At 39.4% G+C, this 13,165-nt stretch overlaps 1 protein-coding gene across 1 annotated transcript; it reads left to right on the top strand.

The window, feature by feature from the left end:
- The first annotated feature begins 1,741 nt into the window (after positions 1 to 1,741).
- LOC121904913 (perforin-1-like) lies at positions 1,742 to 9,858 on the top strand. Its single transcript, XM_042422712.1, has 9 exons — positions 1,742 to 2,091; positions 2,207 to 2,286; positions 3,698 to 3,743; positions 4,057 to 4,199; positions 4,297 to 4,435; positions 4,539 to 4,619; positions 4,936 to 5,396; positions 6,772 to 6,865; positions 9,169 to 9,858. The coding sequence occupies exons 1-9, from the start codon at positions 1,747 to 1,749 to the stop codon at positions 9,388 to 9,390; spliced, it is 1,611 nt and encodes a 536-aa protein (XP_042278646.1). The 5' UTR covers positions 1,742 to 1,746; the 3' UTR covers positions 9,391 to 9,858.
- Positions 9,859 to 13,165: the final 3,307 nt, after the last annotated feature.

The following is a 13,165-nucleotide window of genomic DNA, read 5'->3' on the forward strand; positions in this document are numbered from 1 at the left end:
TCATCTGTTGTGAAATCAGGAAGAGGATGAGGGAGAAATCAAACCTCAGCCACATTCTTTTGGAAAATTAATACAGCAATGAAAACAATTTTGCCCACCGATAATTCTCCCTACGATGTCGCTCTGCTAGCTACGGTTATAGTCACCCACAATCACATTTGACAGATACATTTTTGATGAGTCATCAAACATTTGAAAATGTTTTACAGGAAGAAAAGAGACTGGAATTTTGATATAAAAATACTCCATATCATATATAATATAAATATATTATATATATATTTATATAATATAAATATAAATACTCTCTCTATGTATTTGGCATACAAAAAGAGATGTATTTTTATCTCTGTGTCTATAAATGTTTTTGGACAACAATGGATATTTATGGCACAGACAAATAAGATATATCATGCTTTGACAACTTAGAAAATACTTGACGGAATGATTGTTGGTTTTGCTCTTTAAAAAAAAAAAAATAGAATATCACCAGCGTTACCCTTTGACAACTTTGCTGAGCCAGTGGGTTACCCCCTCTCAAATTTTACAGTAACAACACATCAGTTACAACTAATAGCTACAATGCTCACTAGAGGGCGCCTTTTACACAGCATCCATCTGCTTGACTGTCACTGTCTTCACCATAAATACTTTCAGAAATACCAATAAAACTAGGTCTGCTGAGTGGACCAGCTGTGCAGTTATGAACATTGCTAACAGTCAAGCATGACACACAAATTTAAAGACTTAAGGGAAGGTATCATTGCAACCTACTTTGGTGTGCTTCAATTGTTTTGCTTAAATTAATTGTTTGTACTGTTTTGAGATGGGTTTTTTTTTTTTTTTTACTATGACAAAGCCTGTCTCAAATGTTTGGCTACTCTACAGTAAATATGACCACAACATTTGCTGTTACCTGCAGACTTGACAGTCACACAACATCCTGGCCCGATCTAAACTGAGACACACACTGCAGAAATACAAGAGAAACCCTGCTGATACCTGAAGAGGTAATCAGTTTTCAAAAAATAAACATAATGCATAATGAACATTTAAAGGCTTAGTTCATCCTTGTTACAAAAACAAATGCTGTACAGTAATTCCCACTCTGGGACAGTGGGAATTACTGTACAGCATTTGTTTTTGTAACAGATTTATTTTAGTTTTATTTAGTTTTTGAAAAAATCTTAAGGTCCACTAACTACCTTCTTTAGAGCTTTCAACTGCATCTCACTTCTTTAGCACGTGGAGTAGGCTCAGTTGTTATCACTTATACCCTAATGCTCAATTTTTAGTATTTTCTTTTTTTTAAATTTTGCAGTATTCATTGCTGACTGTTGCTACAATAACACAGTTGGGGCGAATGTTTTCAGCTACTAGAAGAGGCAAGACAGGCAAAAGTTGGATGAACTTGAAGAGAAGTAGGAGCAAAAGGAAGAAGAGTCCAATATACTGGTAGATGGGTATCATGATGAAAATATAATGTCAAGTGAGAGCAGTATGAAATTTGGATATTTGCAAGGTTAGGCACCTCCAGGCTGCTGTGCCTGTTTGATAAATAATGTTTACAACACAGGATCTGGTCTACTTCAGAAACAAGGCCCACAGTTTGCTCAGTTGTTAGAAGATATCATTGCAAATTTAGATACAAAGAAGAAAAATTATGTTTTCATCCGGCAAGACACTGATGGGGAAACAAATAATTACAATTCTTGCTGTCTTCATTAATAATTATGTGTAGTTGAAATGACAGTCACTGATTTCCTTTTCCATTGTATCTGTCTTTCTCTGAAACATTTCAGTGTCTCTTTGCCTCCCGCCATGCTCTCCATTTCACCTCCTCCCCCTCTCTACCTGAGTTTCCTCCTCTTTCTTTCGTACCACTCCCCTGTTCTCTCCTGTCAGATTGGGAACCGCAGCCAGTGTGAGTCTGCTCCCTTTGTGCCAGGCCACAACCTGGTGGGTGAGGGCTTTAATGTGGTCACCCTGCGGCGAAAAGGAGCCTATTTGGTTGACGTGGGAACCTACCTCACTCCAAACGGCACCTGTACTCTCTGCTCCAACCCTACTCAAGGCAACAGGCTGCAGAAAGTAATTTAAATCAGAAAGGCACAAACACAGACTTATACATTCTGCAGCATATCAAAGAGTTGCACATACTATATGTGTAGAGGCTAAACATGCTGTTCTCACCTTTTTTTTTCAGCTGCCAGTCTCTGCAGTGGACTGGCGTGCATTCAGCCGATGCAATACTGACCTCTACAGCAGTGCACACACCTCTGTCAGGTATTGTATTACACAGCATCATAATCACTGAAAGGATTATATCATCCATTTTTATATTTTAATTTATGTCATTCCATTGCCTCAATACAGTTGTGCTGGGGTGCAAAACACAACAACATTTTTACAAAATGCAACATTTCACAAAAGACTACATTTCCAAAGCACAATAGCATTTCATAAAAAATGACGTTTCAGAAAACACAACATTTCCATCCATCCATCCATTTTATGCTGCTTATCTGGCTTACGGTGGCATCAGACTGCGTAAGGAAACCCAAACATCCCGGCAACTCCCCATAGCTCCTCTCAGAGGATCCCAAGGCCCTCCCAGGCCAGAAGAGATATGCAATCCCTCCAATGTGTTCTGGGTCTGCCCTTATGGCTCAGCTCCTTCTTTACCACAACGCCTTCATTACTGCTGATGCTGCAAAGGTCTCATATCCCTGGCAGAGGTCTCTGAGGCAGCTCCTCAGTAGCAAGACGTCAGGTGTGGATGAAATTCGCCCTGAGATGCTGAAGGCTCTGGACATTGTTCAGCTATCATGGCTGACACACCTCTTCGATGTAACATGGAGGTAGGGGACAGTGCCTGTCGACTGGCAGTCCGGGGTGGTGGTTCCCATTTTTAAAAAAGGGGACCGGAGGGTATGATCCAGCTATCAGAGGATCATACTACTCGGCCTTCTGGGGAAAGCTTATGTCAGGGTGCTGGAAAGGAGGGTCCGGCCGATTGTTGAACCTCGGATTCAGGAGAAACAATGCAGATTCCATCCTGGCCACAGAACAGTGAACCAGTTCTTTACCCTTGAAGGGTACTTGATGGATGATGGGAGTTTACGCATCCAGTCTACATGTTCTTTGTGGACATGTGGGGGGTGCTGCATGAGTATGGGGTACCAGGGCCGTTGTTGCGAGCCATTTGGTCCTGACATAACTGCAGTGAGAGCAATGTCCGCATTCTTGGCAGGAAGTCAGACTTGTTCTGAGTTGAGCTCCGACAGAGTTGTCCCTTGTCACCAATTCTGTTTGTGATTTTCATGTACAGAAGCTCGAAGCGCAGCCGGGATGGGATGGTGGTGGGGTGTGTCTGGTCTGGGGACCTCAGGATTGTTTCTCTGCTGTTTGCGGATGATGTGATTCTACAATGTCTTTGTTCATGCAGAAACACAACTACATTTCATGAAAATTTCATGAAAAATGGGTATATTCCCCTTTGAGACTATTTCACTACATAGACTCATGCAGTCACAGTCTTCTTTGTCCAAAATTGCCTACGTTTATCACATTATCAACAATTTCTTTTCATTTGTAAATATAAATTTTAACATACTGTAAAAATAGAATTGAATAAATAAACCTTTCTAATGAAGGAGTTTTAATGGTGATTCTCTCCTGTAAATTGTGTCCACAGCTCACTGATTGACATTTACATCTCCCAGGACAGTGATGACTGGAAGGTAGGAAACATTTCACAGTTGTTGTTGTTGTCAATCAATCAAAACATGAGGTGATTTCTTTTTTTAAACCACTGGAGTGTTTTTCCTAAACCTGGTCTAAAGAAACATATTACAGTAAATGAAAACCTTAGATCACAGTTTCTGTCAAAAGAGCTAGTAATGGTAACAGTATATTAAATTAAAAGTATTGCAAATCAAATATTTTTTTTATAAATGAACGGTTATATTTAATACACTATACTGTGGTTAGTGGCTAGTACTGTGGTATTATGGTTGAACATCAAACATCTCATGAGCCTCTTGTTTTCATCAGTTTGGCCTGGATTTAAATACACTTGTGTCGTTCAACCTGGATGTTGGGGGAACACATTCGTTTGCATATAAATTTGCTGTGAAAAAGAACAAACAGGATCACTACTCCTTCAGCTTACATGGGGTCACCTGTAGCCATTACAGGTAAGGTGTGAAGACCCCTGCATCACCACAGAATTATTGATTTTTCAGTCATGTTTGTATACACAGATAATTTACTAGTGTGTTTCTTTGAGTCTAGCTACCGTGTGTCAAGCACACCGCCCCTCAGCTCCGAGTTCAGTAAGGATTTGTCGAGACTGCCAAGTTTCTACAATTCCTCAACCATGGCTAAGTACACTAGACTCATACGTCTCTATGGCACACACTACATCCACCAGGTTAAAATACTCACACACACACACCATATTTATTTCCTTATTTCACAAATGAATAACAATAATCATTCATTCATTGTCTCATCAACACTGTACTTTGTTTCAGGTTCATCTTGGGGGACGACTAAGGCGAGTCACAGCTGCACGTACCTGTTTGTCCTCACTGAACGGGCTCTCCTCAGATGACGTTAGTAGTACACGTGTCTGGACACAGTAACCAAACTGCATATTTTTACACACATTCCATATGCACACTATCACACATGTTGTTACACTGTCTTGAAAGAAAGAACATATTTTTTAGTTGATCAAATTTGAACAAACAATGATGTATATCATTTACAGTATATACCAGACCCCATGATATCTCCAATTGTGTGTCATTTACTGGGGGGATGAACGCCATTCTTCCAAAAGATATTCCCTCATTTGATGTTTTGATTATGCTGATGGAGAGCACTGTCTAACACTGGCCATAAATTATTTCTCCTCCTGTCCTTCAGGTGCACTCCTGCTTATCACTTGGTCTTGGTGTAGGCCTTGGGAAACTGAAATTATCCAGTAACCAAAGGTGCTCCAGCATCCTACAGAACACGGACTTCTCCAACTCGTTCCGCTCTGGTCTCCACCAACATTACACAGAGGTGGTAGGAGGCAGTTTGTGGTCAGGAGAGTTTTCACTCACTCATAACGACTCCCTGGGCTATGAGAATTGGCTGAAAACCCTAAAGGACCACCCAGATATTGTTTGGTACTCCCTCAGACCAATGTACGAGCTGGTGCCAAATGAGTCACAGAAGGCTGGGATGAAGGCTGCTATCGAACAGTACTTAAAAGACAATGCTATGTATAAACCATCTGCCTCAACCACTCACTGTCCTCAACGGGCCTCGAGAGGAACACTGGTGGTGACCATCGTCCGAGCCTGGGATCTGAAAGGAGATATAACTCCCTCCACCGAGGGGTGCGTAGAGTAAAGGCCTATTAACACTGTGTGCGATTTTGTCTGAGATAAAAGTTGACAATCATGAGAGAAATCTGGTCAAATCTTTGGTTATAAATTCAAAATAATAGTCCTTAATCACACATTGAGACCAGTCAGCCAATTTGAAGCTTTGGTGACCAAAGACAGCCTGCAAGAAGTGTCCAAAATTTAGGACAAAATTCTCACATAGTGACTGCTGCTATGACCCACATCTGCAAATTATCCCAAACCATCAGAAAAACATAAAATGAAATGAAGCAGAATAAACTGGCCAGCATGATATTGCGTAAGCGCTATTTTTGAATAAAGTTTAGTTAACATGCACACACAAACCAATGGAAGCAAAATTAAAAAGAAGTTTGTGGGTCTTACTTGCATTCTTTGCTGCATTTTCAAAACATGAGAGTGTCGCAGATGGATGACGTGAGCTGACGACATGCCTCTGCCCTGATTTTTTTTTTTTTTCCAATTTACATCGTAACACTAAAGGCCCAGACGCACTGAAAGTGTCTGATGCTCCCGTTTTGACATACACCTATTGTTTTAAATGGCTGAACGCGCACCAAAAGTGTTATGAGGCAAATTAAACTGCCTTGACTGGCCTAGCCAAACCTTGTTTCGATTTTGGAGCGTCACATGAGGACCTAGGAACCAAAGCTGTTTTCTCGGCAGCTGAAAAAGAGAGAGGTAGCGCAAGCCAGCTGAGCACCTGCAAGCGAGCAAGAGAGAGAAAGAGAGACAGCTCAGCAGTGGTCAATCAAGCAGTAGTGAGAACAAAGCCGGTGAATAAAAGAAATAGAAGAGTTATATTCTGATTAGTTCACGGCAGGTACATTCGACAGCACAAACGAGTGACCGTCAAACACTCAACAGACTTACTGTGGAAAGAGGTGCTCTTAGTTTCAGTTTAATTTTCCTCCTCTGCATTTCTCCTTTTCATTCATTCATTACATTCAACTAATGCAGCAGTAAATACGAAGAACAACAAGACAGATTGGTGTTGGTTCTGTAGTGTTGGCATTTCAAATCTGATTCCTTTAGTGTGCCATAGGAGCATCAAATGAGGCGTGTCAAATGAGGTGTGTAAATTATCGCTTTTAGTGCATTTAGGCTTCAAGAATCACCACGCATTCATCACACAATCTGACATGTCCCAATGAGTTTATTAGAAACATTTGCCACAGTGTGTCATACAATGAATTTACACAATCGTTCTTGCATAGCCTTAAGGCACCTTAAGGCTGGAGAATGAAATCTGAGGGTGCTAAGAGGGCTCGCACACTACAAACATGATATATATCAAACAAAAACATTAATTAATTATGACTTTTTCCTTATTTTCTCCAATTCTCAGGTATGCTAAGATGTGGTATGGTTCCGACTACTACAGGACTCGTATGATTGAGTCAAACTACCCTAGGTGGAATGCTCGTTATAATCTGGGCAAGGTCAGTAAATATTCTCAGTACTTCTGTTTACAGGTGTTGGGGAGCACTCCTGCATCATGTGAAAAAAGCTGTATAGAGCCATTTGTGGCTCCAGAGGGAACTGTGCTGTCTGATAAACTGCCTCAAATCATGTAATTTGAGTCAGCATCAGTTAGTGCTGAAGACAAGTTTGGGGTTGTGGAGTTAGAAAGTGAGGTTACCAGGCCTCTTTAGCCTCCTCATCTCTGCTTGAGGCTAGCAGCCCCAGGCTACATTAACTGCTACTAGCATAAAAAACCCAAATCTGTACAGTTGAGTGAAGTGAGTTGAGTTGTAATGATGGCAATGTAGGTGCAACATTTAGGCAAGGGAAAAAAATGCATAGAATAAAGAAGATGAAAGCTCTGGTTCTGCTTCATCAATATTGATCCTTTTTAAAAAAAAAAAAAAAACTAAAAAAAAACCTGTCCTGAAGCACCACTGCATGTGCAAGATGTAAGACGTGTTTGGTACCTTCTCCTGAGTTATGTGACTTTTTAAAACATATTTTACCTGTACAAACTTGTTTTTTCAACGACTCTCAGTGATGACTCTGCTAAAACTGTTGTCATTCTCCAACATACTCCCGGAATCAGTTACAATGTCAAGTCAAGTCAGACTTATCTAGAGGAGGCCGCAGAAAGCCTCAGCCATCGCCTGAACATAACCCCTTGGGCTCTCCTGAGAAGATGCTAATGAAGCCCTGCTTTCAACTATCAAGCGTCACTGTCGTGCCTGCTGTTACAAGCAACCAAACCTTCTTGTATCTTTTTGGTTTTTAAGAGCGGTTGGCAACCGGTGTTGGCTGACCTTTCAACTGGATGTTGTGACGATGATGATGTTCCTTGGACGAACAGGGTGAAGCAAGTCCTGTGTCTGCTGACACTGTGTCACAAGGCACATCCTGTTCCATATTCCTTGTGCCCTAAAGTTGAAGAAGAGCTCCAACACATAGTGGACCAAGGAATTTTATGTAAGGTGGACTGGTCTGAGTGGGCAATGCCAATAGTACCAGTAGGCAAAAAGACTGACAAAGTACGGATCTGCAGAGATTTCAAGGTGACAGTGAATCCCATAATACATGCAGACCAATATCTACTCCCACATATAGATGATATTTTTGCATCTTTAAGATATGGCATGTGTTTTCTCAAAGATTTACCTATCTACAAATGAAAATAGAAGAATTATCACAGAAATACCTGACCATAAATACTCACAAGGGATTCAGATTACTGATCATCAGCCCCTAGTATCCATTTTCAGTCCCCAAAAAGGTGCTCCAGCCATGGCAGCTGCATACTTAAAACAATGGGCTTTATTCTTAGGACCACACACATACACAATTGAATGTAAAGGTACTAAGCTCCATGGTAATGCTGATGGGCTATCTTGCTTTCCATAAACAAAGTCTGAAAAAGCTATCAAACCTGCTGTAGTGCTACGCATGTCATAGATGGAACCTCTTTCTGTCACCAGTGCACAGATGCAAAAAGGGATGAGGAATGACCCTGTCTTAGCCAAAGTCTATGACTTGACAGTGAATGGATGGCCAGCACATGGAGACACCCAGCTGCTGGAGTACCCTACCTGGCGAGATCAGCTTTCTGTGTGTCAGGGTTGCATTATGTGGGGTCACATGTTGCCGTACCCCCAAAGCTACGCTCAAGAGTGCTTACCTCATTGCATTAAGGACACCTCGGTGAAGTTAAAATGAAAAGCCTCGCTAGAAGTTATGTGTGGCGGCTTGGCATAGATAGCCAAATAGAAGACCTTGCCAGGTCATGCACAAGTTATCAACAGACGCAGCGCCAACCGCAGCCAGTACCTCTCAACACATGGTAGGGGCCTGCCATCCTATGGCAATACATACATATGCTGGTCCATCGCATTTTTCTTCGTTGTTGATGCCCATTCAAAGTGGCCTGAAATCTTTATGGTTAAGAAAGCAACTGCTACTAAGACAGTGAACCTCCTGCGAATGCTTTTTGCTCATACAGGCTTACCTTTGCAACTGGTGAGTGACAACAGCTTTCAATTCACGTGGGGGGGGGGGGGGGGGGGGGGGGGGGGGGGGGGGGGGGGGTTTCAGTGCTTTCTCAAGAGCAATGGCATAAAGCACATCACATCAGCTCCCCACCACCCTGCTACGAATAGTCTAGTGGAAAAAACTGTCCATAGTGAGTGTGGCAGTGCTTTAAGAGTACAATGCTAAATCAGTGGAGTACTCTCAGGATGATCTTCAACTAAACCTTTTTTTTTTCATTTTTTATTCTTTTTTAAAGGTGGATACACGTTTAAAATTGAAGGTTGAGGTCTGGGATGATGACTCATCATGGGGAAATGATGATGACCTTCTGGTATCATGTGAGAGGTATGTGAAAAAGGGGTTTCACAAATTCACCTGTTCATCATCACTAGGCAGCTTCGAGGTCGAGTACACGCTGACCTGCGACCATCACTTGACTGAAGACAAGTGTGATCACTACACACCATCTCGACAGTAAAAAATGCATTTTGGAGTCACGCTATTCACAAATGCCAATGGCTTTACTTTAATAGAATGTAATATTTGATTAGTTGATCATATAACAGGTACTAAAGGACTGAGGGCTTATACATTTATTTTCCTACCATTGAAACACAATATTCTGTTTTCTCTTTTACATCTGTTTAGGGTTCAGTCAATCATTTGACCATATAAAGTTAAGTGCTGTGTAAGCCAAATGACTGTTACACTTTTCAGTTTTCTGTTTTCTAAACTGTTAAAATTGTAATATATCACTTATTTTTTGAACATATAAATTGACATGTATTCATATACAATATGTAATTGAAAGAAAGAAGAAGCTAAATCTTGTGTCTTTCTTTTTTGTCTATGTAAACAACAGCTTAGATGTTTTTTGTTGGTAGGGCTGTAATGGTTATGATATTGGTTTACATTTGTATCGCAGATTGTGTTATAAAGGTTGTTGGTAATTATCTTTAGTAAACTTTTGTGGCAAAACTATCAATTTCTTGTTATGTCTTTCAAAAGAGAAAACTTGTGTGTGGCCTTCAAGTAAAGACAAAGTCAAAACGTAAGATGTGTCTCAGAGTCACAGTCACATTTTTTCTATAAACACGCTGTGCAAAGCATTTTAAAATTACACAACCCATCAGTTAAAATGCCTTTGTTTGTTGTTGTGACTTCTCTGGTTGGTGTCCAGACACCAAACAACAGCAGGATCAGTGAGTTACCACTAGCAAACAAATTAACTATATTGGTCATTTATTTAATCATATCACTAATTTTTGGTCAAGCTTTTCCATTATTATACTTGGCTTTCAGGAGGAAACTGAACATTTCAGCCACTAAGGTGAATCAAATTTGGTACACAGAGAACAGTGAGAATATCATAGAGAATTCACTGAGAAAAGGTAGTCTTATTAGGGATTTATCAGGTGAAAAAAATCAGTCAGGCAGGTGACAAGTAACAAAAACACAAATTCTTCCAATGGACAGTAAGTGATTTCCGTCAATATAAACCTGTTATGTCAAACATGATGCAGGATTTCTTCTTTGTAAAATGTGAAATCCCCTGGAATGAAAAAAGGATCATAATTAAGTTATAATTATGTTAGCAAATATAGTAACATAGTAAGTATAATGCACTATATAGATAAATAGTGAGAGTGAAAGACCCTGTTTACTACATAATAAAAACACTGGGTTAAAATTTTACCCAGTTTGGGTCAATATAGTACCAACACAATACTGAGTTAATGTTACCCAGAAAGCCACTCAAGACAAGGGGTTGTTTTGACCCAGTTATAGTGTTTTTTTTAAATTATTTTACTTTTGGGTTATTTACCCAAACTAAAGCTTGTTATAATCTACTATACTCTTTTTAAACTTATGTGTCCCTGTTTTTTATTGATTGTTAATAACTTGTGTATCTTTTGAGTGTCATATGCACATCACTTTGTACAAGAAACAATACATTTGTGATATTTGTATTGGTGCTATATTGACCCAAACTGAGTAACATTTTAACCCAGTTATTTTTAGTGTGTATATATGCACTACATGTACCCATTTTATTTGAGGGTCTGTATTCTAAGTGTGTATATTTATCCACTAAAGAAGCCCTAAAAATTCCACAGTGGAAGAAAAAAATTACTATCTGTGAGTGATGACAAAAAATAATGATTAGTAAGAGGATGATTAAACGTCAATTTACTGCTCACTAATAAACTACTGAGTGTCAATGATATAGGGAGTAGTAAATGCATGAACAAGGGAGTGTTGTTAGACATCATCCAGTCTCTTTCTTGTAATAACTATGTAATTAACAACCTGTAAATTCAAAGATTAACAGATAGAGTTTACTTGTTACATACGATTGAGAGAGTTGTGCATCAGCATTCCTGTTTAATTGTGTTCTCAACAACATTGCAGAGATGATACTCATGGAAACAAACATGTAGCTGAATGTGCTCACAGAACAGGTTCACAATTTTTCAAGTCTGTCTTTAAGTCAGATACCCATACGAACACTGAAGGTTTTCCTCACTGTAATCATTCCTCCTGTTCATAACAGCTATTAAAAGATCCCCTTCAAATCCACTTCCAATGTAAGTGATGGGGATAAAAATCCAGTGTGTCCACACAGTCATGTTGTGAAAAAAATGCATTTAAAAGTTTATCTGAAGCTTATACGAGCCTTCGGCAGTCTGAGTTAGTCTTATCAAGTGGATATCTGCCAGATTTACAGTCTTTTTAGCATAAATTGGCTCTTTGTGTTTCTTCAGAGTCAGACAGTGTTTCCTTGTTGAGCTGCAGTGGACCGCCCATCTTCACAAGAAAAACAACACTATAAATCAAAAATTCAGGCTGGAAAGAAACTATAATTATGTTTGCGCCATCTAGTGGCCATAGTAATTATGACTCGGAGAAGTGACACAGATGACGTCAATATAAGAAGACTTGATAAGAAGAATTTATCTTATAAGGAAGAGGAGGGTTGGGTGCATGATGATAGTCAGTAAAAAGTGGTTGATTATTTATTATTTTTAATAAATCTCTATAATTGTCTAGAAAGATAAGAAAGGAAAAAAAGGACAAATCTTTATATGACATATACATATAACAACATTTTGTGTGGAACAAGAGGTTTGCTGTGGGGGAAATGTGAATGGAGAATGTGAGGTCAAACACTAGAAGACTTTGAAAAGACTTAAGTCTGACTCCCTCTCACGTCTAAAGACAATGTGTCATAAGTCACTGAGTTTAGTTACAGACTAAGATTTTGCAAAGACTGGGGATCTTGCAGGGTCACTATTTGCAAGGCTACAACTAGATTCCTTTTGAGATTTTTTCCCATCCTGCTCCTGGTGGAAATTTCCAATAAGAAAAAAACTGTTGAACAATGGAGCAGAAACAGAAGCTGCCCTTATGTGTGCAGTGGTTTGTTCTGAAAAAACAGCCTAAAGAAAATGTTAATTAATTAATTAATTCAGTTATAATTGAACAACAACAACTGTGAAGAGAAACAACAGGCACTACATGCCGATTGTTCCTGTGAACTCATTTTCAAATAACTTTTTTTTTTTTTTTTACAAATAAAATTTTGGGGGTTTTAACGTTTCTTAGGTATTGTCCCGTACTTGAAAAAAAAGTCTTCAATTTCCAGTGTGGGAAAACAAGGTATTTTTACAACATTAAAACAGCTACACAGTTTATACAGCTGCACACAGAAACCACCTTCAATCATTAACTATCTGACTGACTGAGTTTTATTACCACCATACAGATGACTGATTGTGGAACATTTTGTTTTCTTGCTGTTGCAGCCAGCGGAAACATTGTGTAATGAATTTCAGGAAGTTTTATTGCAGGATGTTTTACTTTGGTAGGCACAATACAGAAAAATGTAATAGGAGACAGTGTACTTAGCCAGGAATTAAAGGGTCAGTTCACTCAAGTCAATGCGTTCTCGCTCTGCACAGAGTTTCAGTGTTCAGTTTCAATATGATGCTCTTTTAATTTATACTCCCTTCTGGCATTGTTGCTCTCACTTCCCAGCACTGTAATAGCAAGTCTCAACTTGATAGCCATTAGTGGCCATGTCCAAATAACACACACAAAGCAGAAACTGAAACCCCAAAAACTTACATAAAGTAATAATTAAAGTTGCAATACACAACATTCAGCCACTAGATGTCACACTATAGCACCAGTATCTCAGACCAAAACAAACGTGTGCGTTTTTTACTCGATAAAGTTGGGGGAAAAAAATG

The sequence above is a fragment of the Thunnus maccoyii genome, chromosome 2, assembly GCF_910596095.1.
Source record: "Thunnus maccoyii chromosome 2, fThuMac1.1, whole genome shotgun sequence".
Lineage (NCBI taxonomy): Eukaryota > Metazoa > Chordata > Actinopteri > Scombriformes > Scombridae > Thunnus > Thunnus maccoyii.

Coding starts and splice junctions, on each gene's coding strand:
- LOC121904913 (XM_042422712.1), top strand. CDS start 1,747: ATGACAGTCACTGATTTCCTTTTCCATTGTATCTGTCTTTCTCTGAAA. Junction 2,287..3,697: donor AGTGCACACACCTCTGTCAG/GTATTGTATTAC, acceptor TTGTGTCCACAG/CTCACTGATTGACATTTACA. Junction 5,397..6,771: donor ATAACTCCCTCCACCGAGGG/GTGCGTAGAGTA, acceptor TCCAATTCTCAG/GTATGCTAAGATGTGGTATG.